At 41.6% G+C, this 14,282-nt stretch overlaps 1 protein-coding gene across 2 annotated transcripts in view; it reads left to right on the top strand.

The window, feature by feature from the left end:
* The window catches only part of LOC119857686 (ADP ribosylation factor like GTPase 14 effector protein), a 46,150-nt gene extending 34,600 nt beyond the window's left edge, over positions 1 to 11,550 (top strand). The window contains exons 3-4 of one of the 2 annotated variants that reach the window (XR_006282374.1): positions 5,247 to 5,381; positions 11,438 to 11,550. Coding sequence is in view for 1 of the 2 variants with exons in the window: in XM_043517638.1 (XP_043373573.1) it covers positions 5,247 to 5,277 (31 nt within the window). In the remaining variant the exon portion in view is untranslated. Of the gene's footprint in view, positions 1 to 5,246; positions 7,373 to 11,437 lie in introns of those variants that run through there. The other variant, XM_043517638.1, reaches the window with a different exon arrangement.
* The last annotated feature ends 2,732 nt before the right edge of the window (positions 11,551 to 14,282 follow it).

Raw genomic sequence — 14,282 nt, 5'->3', positions numbered from 1 at the left:
TTCTAATCAGTTTTATTGATGTTCATAAAATAAAACAACAGTCCTTACAATTATTATTATTTATTTATTTTTATTGTGATAACACCTAGAAACCGCACTCAGGGATCAGGACCTCACTGTGCTAGGTGCTGTACAAATATACAGTAAAAAGACAGTCCCTGCCCCAATGAATTTACAGTCTAATTAATGATTCAGTTTTCTCCTGCCTCTTCATCTATAGTGGGCTAAATGAGAGGCTGGCAGGAAGTGTGGACCAAATATTAAAAAAGGGGAGCAGGACACATTATAAAATGTAAATCAGAATTTTTTAGTAAACTGAGTAAAATGGGTAGAGATTTTTTTATATATATTTTTAATCTGACTCTGCCGCTTTAAATTAGCATGTTAAACAAAGTTATATGAGGACACAAATATTATCACACACAGACAACATGTATAATAGGATAATGACTAACGTTGGCATCACCCAAAGGCAGCCCCCACTACTTTAAAATAACATCTCACTGCAATTGATAATAGTATATGGGATCTCCATCAATCAAACATAGGCCCCACACCCTAGCACCCTGCCCACCTGTCACCTTAAGACCCGCCTCCTGGGGCTATTACTTCCGGGGTCAAGATGGACACGTGACTGGAAGCAAAGGGTGTCATGTGACCCCTCTAACAACTCCTCCCACAGCCCTCTACCAATCAGGATGGGCTTTGCCCCCATAGAACTTCCCCAAGTGGAGATTTGACCAATCACAGGGTGTTACAGGGTGGGCCGACCCACCCAGAAGAGGGTCGTGTGACCCCTCTAAGAGCTCCCCTACCACCCTCTACCAATAAGACCACCAGCACCACCCCCAGCAGTCCCAGCGCCATGCGGAAGAGGCCATTCCTTCCAAGAACACATGTTTTAGAAATCGTGGGAAACAGAGAGAGGAAGCATAGACTCCTTCACCACCCCTGTAAGAAACTTCGCACTTTGTTTTACCTCCAAGGGCCTTTGTGGAGGAACACTACATCAGCGACACTTCCGAGGAGGAGGAGGAGGGAATAGCCATGGGAAGCTTGGCCTAGCTGTTGATGGATACGCTATAACCTGATCCTGAAACCCAAGCACTCGTGAGGGAGCCCAACGAGCATGATGGCCCCTCATTGTCCACTCCTATGGAGCAAGGTGACCACGGCTCATGGAAGTCACCAGTGGACAAAGTGAACACAAAAGATGTCGCTCAGGTAAATGAACGATTAAGAAGTGACGGTCAAGGATGGGGTGTAATGGGGTTAGGAACTGACTTGAGGTTGCATAAGTTTAAAAACAAGCAGTGGAGGGCTTATACTGTTTCTTTTCTGAAATATCTTGCCAGCTCAACCATGCCTTTCTAGACGCTTTTAAGAACTTACACATAGATTTACTCTCACAGGGCTACGATAATGCATCAGCTGTTTTTGCTTGTGTCTGAGAGACAGATCTCAAGAGGAAAATCCAGAAAAGGACAAATAAAGAATGAACCAGATCAGACTCCCTAATTATAGGGGTCATGGCGTCCATTTTCACAGGTGGCTGTAAAAGGACATGTTAAACCAGGCAATTTAAAAAACTTGTTTAAATTTGTCAATATGAATGTGTTCCCTCCTTGTGTTAGTAAAAGATGGTACAAGTAACAGTCATGTCTACACAGACAGCTCTGTTAAAGAAAATACATTACACCCCTGGGGAAGGTGGGAGCTTTGGCAAGGTGAACCCTCATTTTCAAGCGGCCAAAAAGCATAGTAAATCTTTGAATGGAAAACAGGTAACAGCTTGGCTTTCAGACCAGGATGCTTACACTTTACACAAACTAGCTCAAATATATTTTAAAAGAACCAAGACCATTGTTTCAGATGTGGATGTGCAATGGCAGGCAGATTTGGTGGATATGCACCAGTTTCCAAACACAACAGTGGTTTTAAGTCCATTTTAACAGTGATAGACATTCTATCCAAATATGCCTGGACCTTAGGCCTAAAAGAAACGAGACAGGATTTACAGGATTGAAAAAGTTCTAGTGGAGAAAGGAAAAGGCAGAAAAAAGCAGCTACTGGTGAAATGGTTGGGATGGCCCGAGAAGTTTAACAGCTGGATGGAAGCTTCTCAACTCTGTGAAGTTTAGACATGAACGAAAACGATTTCTCCTGAAAAGAGAGAGAGAGAGAGATGAGCGATGGCGGGTTTTTACATCACTTTGCCCAGTAACGCCAGCTCTGGGGTTTTTCCCCAAAACACCAGCTCGAAATTTTCAATATGGCTAATTAAGCCCTTGGATCTCCCGGGTGCCTGGAAGGTGGGGTTAATGGAAATACAGTACTCGCACAGCTGGAACACTATCAATGAAGACACCCCTTTCAAAATCACCTTTGGAAATGTGGCATGGAATTTCATCCTACGATGAGGTTATTACTCATCCTTACCCAAATTACTGGATCATATGAACACTACTGTAGCTCATCATCCCCAACTGCCTGACGTGGTCATGAACTATGACCCCGTGGGTAGAAAAGTTGTACTTAAATCCACCGATTTTACTTACATATTTTCCATTGGCAGGGAGCTAGTGGACATTCTGGGTTTGGGCCCCAAGCGCAGAGTCCAAAAAATTCGGAGGAATTTTCCGTTCCTCTGTTATGCTGTGTTCCTGTCCGAGGAAGGATCAATGAGTTTGTCACCATCACCTACGATAAACCTCATTATGTCCTTGTCAGTAAATACCACATTGACATCATCACCATTGAAATAAAGACATCAGAAAAGACACCTCTCATTTTGCTTCAGCAAGATGATCGTCAAGCTGCACCTGCGTTTCTGGAGCAAGCGAGGTTTCTAAAAAGCAAAGCGCTATGATGACCGTAAAATATTGTGGTGACCCCACCATCTACAGCAACTAATTACAAAGCCCAGGCTGGATACACCCTTTCTGGATATGATGGGGACCCCGTGATTGACAGGGCTGGCATGGGCAGAATATTCCATAGCCTCTTTCAAAAAACTGTACCGCTTTTGAGGAAGAGGCTAGAGATTATTAAAGCCCACATAAAAACCGCTGTCAAAACATAGCTGTTCTGGAGAAGGTGAGGAATCCAGCTGCCCAGAAGGGATCAGGGCTGATGTACATTAAAAGAAGAAAGAGAAATGTGTCATACCCGGGATGCATGGGTCCCCCGAAACCCTTTAAAATAAGGGCTTTGATGCGCAGGGCCGGCCATAAGCAAAACTCCAAGAAGAAGCCTGGGCAAAAGAGGAGACGTTCTCTACCTGGTTAAAGAGAGATATTTTAATCAATATGATTTTGTTTATTGTGGGTCTGAAGAGTGCACCAAATCCAAACTAGACTTGTTCCAAATAGCCCCTACACAGACCAACATTGAGAAAAGCATCTACATCGAGGTGTTGCCTCTATTGGCCATTATGGAGGCTGCTCCCTTCAATTTTATATAGCAGCGAATGGTATAGATTATATGGATTTAAACAACATGCTGCTATACCTTTGTTACAAGACTGTAAAAGGAGATGGAACTGAACTTACCGAGGACTTTGAGGTGGGCCTGGTGAATTACCCCAGGGCATCTATTTTCTGTCACTTGGATTTCAGGCTGGGAGACTGCCTCGTAAGCCAAAGCAACATCTATAACCCTTACAGGGCCTTTATAGAATCGGTGATCAATTACAGCGACGACACCCTTGCCACACAATATTTTGCCAGCCTGTTATACAAAGACGCTCCTGGACCACACAAAAAAATGGAGCTGGATGGTGGGTTTGTGAGGCGGGCAAAGCTGACAGCCCAGAGCAGGACGATAGAGCTGTTGGGTCATCTACACAGCGACCTGTTTTTTCAAGAAAAACTTTTGTTGAACAGAGTGGATGTGAAAATTAAACTGACATGCAGTAAAGACGCCTTCTGTTTAACGGGCAGTGCGGCCGAAGTCTTTAAACTGTGCATTGTATCAGTATTCCATTTTGTGAAATAAGTACGGGTGGCCCCAGGCGTCCATCTTCAGCATGTGCAGACCCTGCTTATCACTAATGCTAAATATCCCATGGACCATGTGGGAATGAAAGTGTTTAGCACCCCTGCGAGCAGCAGGATCAGTAACCAGGAAAACCTGTTCTTGAGACAGTTATCAAAATGCTTGTCCTAGGGTTTGTGTATAATGATGCCTTTAGCGGAAGTTACACTAAAAATCCTTTTCATTTTAAACATTACAATATTAGTTTTGTGGCCTTGTATGTGGATGGTGAACAGATACCAACCAAGCCTCTGCAACCCAGACTTTGAGGTCGGACGCTGCGTGAGAGAGTACATGAGTCTGGTCCAGACAGCTGGTAAACACATAAAAGATCGTTCTCTGTTAATCAACTGTGAGGAGTTTGCACAGGGTTACACCTTGTTTGCCCTTGACCTGTCTCCCAACCAGGAATGCACCGATCACTATTCCCTGATTAAAACTGGGAACCTAAGAGCAGAAATATGTTTTGGGAAGGCTTTGACAGTCACCATCAATATCGTCATGTATGGGGTTTTTGACAATGTCATAGAGATAAATCAGAGGAGAAACGTTCTACTTGACTACATGTGAATATGGACACCATGCAGCTCTCACGTGACTTATCAGTGGACCCTTACACAAAAAATAATTTCTTAGATGTGTTCCCTTGCGATTGGCTCCCTGGTGGCAAGCTGTCACAGAGATCCCTAGGTTTGGTGGTCAACACGCTTCCGCACAGCCAACCGGGTGAACACTGGCTTGCCTTGTGTCTGGCGGAACATAACCGTGGAGAGTTTTTTGACTCATACAGGCAACCCCGAACAGTGTGTTGTTTCCTAGAAGCATTATGAAATTTTTAAACAAAAATGTCCCCGACATTGCGTTTCACACCAGACAATTACAAAATCCCTGCTCCATTGCCTGCGGCTCTCACTGCGTGTTTTTGTTACATCACCATAGCAAGGGTTTATCTTTTGACCAGATTTTAAAATTGTATTCTAATGACTTAGTTCAAAATGACTGGATGGTGATGAATTTTGTGAAAAAATATAAAATGTAAATTCTCATGGATGCCTAGCCTTGCTCAAAACATGTTTCCACAAACCAGTTGGTTATGCTCCCTATGTGTCCACAAAAAGTACACATGGATATTAATTTTTTTGAAAAGTATAGAAATGTTTTATTTAAAGCAAAACATTACTAGTTTTAAAATTTTTTTTATTTTATTTTAGAATCTTGATCACCCCTGGTGTAGGCGGTTGAGGCCTTCAGGCATTCCAAAAGATCTCTGTTGGTTGCATTGCCAATGACGGAAGATGGTCCATTCAGTTCCGCCATGGCATTCATAAACACATACGATCCTTTAGGTATGTGTCCGCTAGGAACAGCGCACGTCTGAGTGATGGCCCTAAGTCGAGCATGTTAGAACCATTAACCACTGAGCCTTTGTACACAAAAGCCCCTTTATCATTCCACAAAGACAGATTTTTATCCTGGCCCAGGTTATTTAGCAATACTAATGCATTTTTCTTATAACGCTTATTCACATTATCCAACACCTTCTGAGCAACAGAGTCTGAGGTCTTTGGTGTTTCTGGGGGTTTGGCAGTCACACTCTGTTCCTATTCCGGTAGAAACAGACTTATTTTCCCTTTATCCACATCACTCGCTTCACGTATGTTAGGTACCTTTGAAGCATGACGCTGTAAACTTTTCGTATTCGGCTAAGTCAGTCCTTTGAAGAACTGACTTCATTTCAGCATCCAGCATCCAAACAAGTTGCGGTCGTTCTGGTACATTTTTTCTGCATACTCCATTATTAATTACTCAAAAGCCCCGTTATAAGAGGGATAGCAAAACTTAGCAGAGATCCGATAAACTCCCCTGACTGCTTCACCAGATGCTTCTTTCTTTTAAGTGAAACCCTTTTATTACACAAAGTTTTTATAAGCGTGCATCTCTTTTTCAGTATGCGCACTTGATTTTGTTTCAAAGGTACATTTCCTTTTAAGGTATTGAGTGCTATTTCTGAGATGGCTACTAAATTGTCAGAGGCTGAACCCAGTATAACCTTCCTTTGCTGTGGGGACAATTTGCTGAATAATTTTAAAAGGACCAGATTTCTCTTCATGCAGCTAGACATGTTTTTGGTCAGCAACCCTGGCTGTTAAAAAGGGCCTGCCGATAATTCATTTCTTTTTATACATCTCCTGTGTGCATTGAAAATAGTAAAAAATATACTTTTCCGATGATTCGGGCTTTCTAATACTATCCATAAAGCACAGGTGGCTGCCTACATCACCGGTGATCAAACCCTAACACTGCTTGCAACACCTCCCTTTACACCAGTGCCCCTTGTCCACGGAAGACTGACACCGATCACAAAGTTTTAGACAGGCATTTGACTTGTTTTTTTTAATGCACAGTCGATGTTTCTATCTAAACACTCTTTGGAGTGATAATACAGTCTACAGCTAGGACACCTCAGCTGCATAGCCACACTGTCTGAGCATGTCACACTCAAGTAGAGGCAGCAACGATACCTGCAACAGTCGTCATGACTGTACACCATATGGCAAAACTCACAATTTTTCGCACCGAACTTTTTCACATGCAGAACCCCATAATAATGCTCATCATGCAACAGAAGGAAAAAAAGTCTTGGGGTACACTGGGCCTCCTGTTTTAAAAAAACCCCACCCGCCTTTTGCCACATAAAGTACCACCTGTATGTTGACTCTGAAATGCTGGTCAAATGCTCCTACATTGCTGAGCATAATCTTTTTTTGATCTGACCACCTCAGTTTCTCATGCAACTTTCTCACCCTGTCTAACTATTCCGCATCTGTGGGTTTACAGTTGGACATGATAGCCAAGGGCCCACTCGCAAAACACAGATTGATACCGAAGTCAGTCAGGTCTACTAAACTCTGTCTCTTTTTATGGATGATTTAACTACTAAGGATAGAATTTAAAACTCTATGGCCACCCCCGCCCATGTTTTTTTACAACTGTCACAATGAGGTGCAATGTCCCATCGACACGCATCTCTCTATTACTCTGCAACCGCTTTGAGGTCTGATGTAAGAAGTCTTCAGCAGACAGCCCATCCCTAGTTCTTCTTACCAAAAACAAAGGATTGGTTAAATTAAGACTCTCCAAACGTAACTGAACGTAATCATCAGGGGCTTACCCTACTGTTAACATCATCCAGAACTAACTGTATCCCCCTGTGTATGGCTTCAACAACCTGCTGAGCTGAATTTATTCACTCAAGATTGACCAAACAAAATTCTTCACAGTACACCAACCCCCCCCAAATCTAGGTAATTCCCGTTGCCAGCTTCTAATTCGCTCCATATACACATCTGTTTGGAAAAAAGAAAAAGAATACTTGTGGCACCTTAGAGACTAACAAATTTATTTGAGCATAAGCTTTCGTGATCTACAGCTCACTTCATCGGATGCATTAACTTAGGCTAAGTTAATGCATCCGATGAAATGAGCTGTAGCTCACGAAAGTTTATGCTCAAATAAATTTGTTAGTCTCGAAGGTGCCACAAGTACTCCTTTTCTTTTTTGCAAATACAGACTAACACGGCTGCTACTTTGACATCTGTTTGGGGGTCTGAATCTGCATTTTCAGGGTTACTTGGGGGTTCCTCTATGGGACCATCATCTGCGTCTTCTATGTCAGATACTATTTGAGAGTCAGACACAGAGGGACCACCACGAGGATCATCAGGAGTAGACTTGGACCCGCCTAGAGAATCTTCAGTGGATTTTCTAAATCAGACTGTGTGTGGAGGTGTCCCTGTAGCTCTGACTACAGCATTGTCAAGAGAGCTGCCCATGCCTGATTAAGAAAAATAGAGATGTTCCAATTTAGCATCAAATAAACATTTACAAAACTTAACTTTACCACCTTTCTCAGCCACACCTATGTATTTGCATAAAATACAAAACCTCATAAAATAACCAAACCAATAAGCAAAATATATTTACTGGGCTTCATCCATCCATCAGCCATTGATGCTGGTGAATTTTCCTTTTCAGATATCTCTTTCCTTTTTCTTTTGAGCTTGTTTACCCTCTGGTCTAAGGATCTCTCATGTTTTGACCATATTGCGGAGCAGACAACATTATTATTATTATAAAACATATGAAACTGTCTTGTAAATTTAAAAAATAAAGTACTCATTAGGGTATTTTTCTATTTAAAAAGTCATAGCTGTAAAACAATCCATTTTAGACTGTACAACAAACACAGGTTTTGGTTTATTTCTACCACTAGTTTTTCTCTAAAACCTAGACCTTTTTTTTGACAAGCACATGTTTCCACCACGCACCAAAAACAAAGTGTGCAATAAAATAATTTTTAAATCCCCCACCATAACTATGTCTTGCTTAGGCCCCCTAAATCACCAACAACAATTTAAACATTAAAACAACCCATTTTAAAAAACACATCACATTTTGCAGAGTAAAAAAACCCCATTTGAAACACACCAAACAAACAGTTTGCAACCATATACTTTAAAAAAACCAAACACTATGTCTTGCACAAACCCCTAATTCAATTTAAACATTAAAACTAATTTAAAAACATTTTAAAATACATACTTTTAAAAGCCAATTGCAGAAAGTTACCTTCCACCACAGAGTGAAGGGATGCTGGCACATGGTTATTCTGTTTCCCCCATATGTATTTGGGCCTTTGGATTAAACTACAAGCAAAAATTTTTGTTAGTATTGTTCCCCAACTGGATTAAAGTCCCTATGCAATCTGTAAAAAGAAAAGGAGTAGTTGTGGCACCTTAGCGGCTAACAAATTTATTTGAGCATAAGCTTTCGTGTACTACAACATCTGATGAAGTGAGCTGTAGCTCATGAAAGCTTATGCTCAAATAAATTTGTTAGTCTCTAAGGTGCCACAAGTACTCCTTTTCCTTTTGCAGATACAGATTAAACACGGCTGCTACTCTGAAACCTGTGCAATCTGTGTTATACCTGGTGTTTTTTAATTTAACAGTATTAACCACAACTATAGTTAAAAATGGGGTTTTACCTGGCTTTAGGGAAAAGCAGCTTGAAGTTGCTATTTCCATGCTAAAAGATCACACTGCAATAAAGATAGGTACTGTTATTTAGTAAGGACAGCATGGACAAAGAGTGACATTATATAATATATATTTTCAGAGTTAAAAACAAGCAGCATACCTAGTCTTGCAGTCCAACAGCTATTCTGTTCAAGATAGATTCTGTTGAAAGAGAACAATCTCAAAAAACCTGAGTTTTTATACCATCCTAACTCTTTGTTTCAGAGTCTGTAGTTAGCAGGTTGACTCGATCACTTACAACTCTGAATTAATAGATACTTAAGGAAATTAGACATCCCTCCCCAAAGTTCCCTTTTGTGATCTGAGGGGTGTGGGAATTAAGTTGTCTGCACAACTGGGCTGCTTTTGTTTTTTTGTTTTTTTAGTTAAAATACATTTTTCTGTTTCAATGAAAAAAAGAGTATCGTAGGGCCTTCTTACAGTATTAAACAGTAATTCACCATACACAACAATCCTTAATGTTACTGATATCAATGAATGTCTTGGTTTTGTTTTAAACATGTTTCTTTCATGCTTAAAGTTTTGGGTCGTTTTGAAAAAAAATGGATGTATCACAACCATAGTAAACACCCTACAAATACTCATAGCTTTTAAATGTTTTTACAGCATATGCTTGTTCTGTAAAAGTATGGTGGAGGTTTATGAACCCTTGAAACATTTCAGTTTTGGGTATAGATTCTTGTTTAATTTTGTAAATATATTATTTAATGAGTTTGAGTTGCTAGAAAGAGTGGCCAGAAAGAGTTCTACCAACTCCTGAGGTTTTATTTAAACTGTCCAATAGTGTTCTACAAACTCCTGGGGTTATATTTCAGTTACTATTAATCCAAGCTCACCATCCCCACCCACCCATCTCTCTTACAATGGGTGTACACCCATCAAACTTAATTACTGATCACTAATACATTTAACCCTGATGGCAACAAAGGTGGGTAATCACATCTAGACCTACAGACTCAATAGATTCACCCTTGCTATTCGGTGGGGCTGTGTTTAAACCATCAGCTCAACAGGATGAGTGAGTGCTATTGTATTCAAACGTGTCCCTGTTTTCATAGAAGCATATTTTTTTTGCTTTTTTTAAACATATTTTGGGGAAGGGGGTTTCTCCTCAAGATTCTATTACACACATTTCAGCTTTTTGCTGTAAATGGGTCTCTTTTACCCAAAGACACGAGCTAGTTTCTCACAAACTTCTTTTTATTTAAAAGACATACAGCCCCTTGAAAACAAACCAAGATGTTCCATCAAAATTTTTATCTGACTTAAGGGCCACACAGACCTTCTAACGGAAACACAGATTGTCACAAAGCCCTTTTCAATAGATTTTTATTTACAGCTACCAAGTTTTATATATTTCTGTGGACCAGACGGTCAATATAACGTTGTAAGCAGGCATCTTACGGTTTGTAAGATTTTCTTTAAATCTTTCTATCATTTTCTTTAAAACACTATCAGGGTCTCGTCCGAATTGCATAGCGTTTACTAAGGTCATCACTTGTGCTAAATTTTCTTGGGTTAGGCACAGACATTGCAAAGCATAACCAATGGCAATAACAGAGTTTAATAAGCTTTCCAAACACAGGTCAGCGCACAGGTCCTGGAGCCTGCAGTTTATATCCTCCTAAGTCCAGCTCACACAGTCATGGTACCACTGGCTGGCATGTCTATGACAAGGCCCTCACACCTTTTCCCTAAGGCAGTGATTAAGGACAGCATAACCAGCAACATGTACAATAGAACGCATTACTTTTTTACCCTCACAACGTGGCACTGGCTCAGTTAATTCCATGCCAAGCCTCCTCCTTAAATCCATATAGCCGTCATCCTCAGCATCCTCGTCAATGATTTGTTCTGGCATTGAGCAAAAACAAGATGGGCCCGGTTCATCTTCGTTGTCAAATGCAATGCTGTCCAGGACCTCCAGGGCCTCTAGAAAGGCAATGTTGAGTTGTCAAGAGATTTTCAGAAAAGAACTATAAGCCCCCACTGCTTATTTTTAAATGTATGCAACCCTGGGTCAGTTCCGAAACCCACTACATCCCATCCTCAACCGTCACTTCTTAATTGTTCATTTACCTGAGTGATGTCTTTTCTGTTTACCTTGTCCACCGGTGACTCCCACAAGCCACAGTCGCCTTCCTCCTCTAGGGGGGTGGACAACGAGAGGCTGTCTTGCTCATTGGTCTTCCTCACAAGCAGCTGAGTTTCAGGGTTGGGTTCCGGCATATCCATCAACGGCTCCCCTTGGCTGCTCCCTTTTCCTTCTCTGAACTGTTGCTGATGTAGCACTTTCTCCACGGGCGGTCGAAGGCCCTCGGAGCTAAAACAAAGTCTGAAGTTCTCATGGGGGTGGTGAAGGAGTCTATGTTTCCTTTCAGCATTTCCACAGTTTCTAAAACATGCGTTCTTGGAATGAAATCATAGAATCATAGAATCATAGAATATCAGGGTTGGAAGGGACCCCAGAAGGTCATCTAGTCCAACCCCCTGCTCAAAGCAGGACCAAGTCCCAGTTAAATCATCCCAGCCAGGGCTTTGTCAAGCCTGACCTTAAAAACCTCTAAGGAAGGAGATTCTACCACCTCCCTAGGTAACGCATTCCAGTGTTTCACCACCTCTTAGTGAAAAAGTTTTTCCTAATATCCAATCTAAACCTCCCCCATTGCACTTGAGACCATTACTCCTCGTTCTGTCATCTGCTACCATTGAGACAGTCTAGAGCCATCCTCTTTGAAACCCCCTTTCAGGTAGTTGAAAGCAGCTATTCAAATCCCCCCTCATTCTTCTCTTCTGCAGACTAAACAATCCCAGCTCCCTCAGCCTCTCCTCATAAGTCATGTGCTCTAGACCCCTAATCATTTTCGTTGCCCTTCGTTGCACTCTTTCCAATTTATCCACATCCTTCCTGTAGTGTGGGGCCCAAAACTGGACACAGTACTCCAGATGAGGCCTCACCAGTGTCGAATAGAGGGGAACGATCACGTCCCTCGATCTGCTCGCTATGCCCCTACTTATACATCCCAAAATGCCATTGGCCTTCTTGGCAACAAGGGCACACTGCTGACTCATATCCAGCTTCTCGTCCACTGTCACCCCTAGGTCCTTTTCCGCAGAACTGCTGCCGAGCCATTCGGTCCCTAGTCTGTAGCGGTGCATTGGATTCTTCCATCCTAAGTGCAGGACCCTGCATTTATCCTTATTGAACCTCATTAGATTTCTTTTGGCCCAATCCTCCAATTTGTCTAGGTCCTTCTGTATCCTATCCCTCCCCTCCAGCGTATCTACCACTCCTCCCAGTTTAGTATCATCCGCAAATTTGCTGAGAGTGCAATCCACACCATCCTCCAGATCATTTATGAAGATATTGAACAAAACGGGCCCCAGGACCGACCCCTGGGGCACTCCACTTGACACCGGCTGCCAACTAGACATGGAGCCATTGATCACTACCCGTTGAGCCCGACAATCTAGCCAGCTTTCTACCCACCTTATAGTGCATTCATCCAGCCCATACTTCCTTAACTTGCTGACAAGAATGCTGTGGGAGACCGTGTCAAAAGCTTTGCTAAAGTCAAGAAACAATACATCCACTGCTTTCCCTTCATCCACAGAACCAGTAATCTCATCATAAAAGGCGATTAGATTAGTCAGGCATGACCTTCCCTTGGTGAATCCATGTTGACTGTTCCTGATCACTTTCCTCTCCTCTAAGTGCTTCAGGATTGATTCTTTGAGGACCTGCTCCATGATTTTTCCAGGGACTGAGGTGAGGCTGACCGGCCTGTAGTTCCCAGGATCCTCCTTCTTCCCTTTTTAAAGATGGGCACTACATTAGCCTTTTTCCAGTCATCCGGGACTTCCCCCGTTCGCCACGGTGTTTTTCAAAGATAAATAATAATAATAATAATAAATAATAAATAAATATATAAATAATAATAATAATAATAAATAATAATTAATAATAATAATAATAATAAATAAATATATAAATAAATAATAATAATAATAATAAATAAATGACCTCTTCCATGCAGTGCTGGGACTTCCAAGGGCAGTGCTACACTCTGATTGGTAGGGAGAGCTCTTAGAGTGGTCACATTATCCTGTTCTGGGCAGGTCACCCTGCCCTGGAACTCCCTCTGGTTGGTCAGATCTGCTCTCTGGGCAGTTCTCTGTGGCTGAAACCTATCCTGATTTGTAAAGGATGGTGGGATGAGTTCTTAGAGGGACACATGACACCCTTTGCTGTCATGTGCCTGTCTTGACCCCAGAAGTAATGACCCTGGGGGCAGATCTTAGGGTGACAGGGGTGGCAAGACCTGAGGGGTCAGGGGTTGGGGCCTATGTTGATTGATGGTAGGCCCCTTATATTACTGAGGAGCACACAGTGTTCCTGCCTGTTTAAAATGGAAGGACAAAACTCTGCATTTGGGAATAATGATCCCTAAGGAACAATGGAAGGAGAGCTACTCTGTGTTGGAGAACTTCCCTCTCTTTTCTTTGGAAAAAGTCTTTATCCTTCTAATTGGATGAATTACATTTAAAACAAGAAAGTTAAAATATCTCATTGTTGTTAGACTCCTTTGACCATAATGAGTTACAGAAAAGCTTCAGGATTGATCTGGAGTACACAGGACCCATTTTCTATTAAAGTGTATTAATGCCAGGGTCTGTGCAATTAGTGAAAAGTCAATTCCCATTACTAGTTAACACTATTGAATATCTGCTTTCTTTAATAAAAAGCCATGTCCAGTATAAAGAGTGTAAATCAATAAGCAGCTACATTTAAATCTATTCTGCCTTCTCGTAAAATACACAGAGACACACTACACTCTTAAAGCCTAAATGTCTGCCAAAAATGCTGTGTTCTCATGTGCTTCTGAATAATGCTCTGGTTGCTTCTGTGTTTAAGTTCTTCATCAGAAAATAGTTACTCATTTCTAAAAGATTTTTTGTAAAGCTGCCAATTTTGGTAGAATGTTTTTGTTATTTTAGTACCTGTCAAAGTGCTTGAATGGCTGAAATCTTGTATAGAGCTGAATTCTCTACTTATTTAGAAATGGGTACAAACCCAGGCACTGGAAATACAGGCTTGCCTGCATTGTACCACCAATTTGCCTCCACCCTGACCTGAATTGTCCATAC

This window comes from Dermochelys coriacea, chromosome 6 (assembly GCF_009764565.3).
Source record: "Dermochelys coriacea isolate rDerCor1 chromosome 6, rDerCor1.pri.v4, whole genome shotgun sequence".
Lineage (NCBI taxonomy): Eukaryota > Metazoa > Chordata > Testudines > Dermochelyidae > Dermochelys > Dermochelys coriacea.
This window is presented reverse-complemented; position numbering and strand designations above follow the sequence as displayed.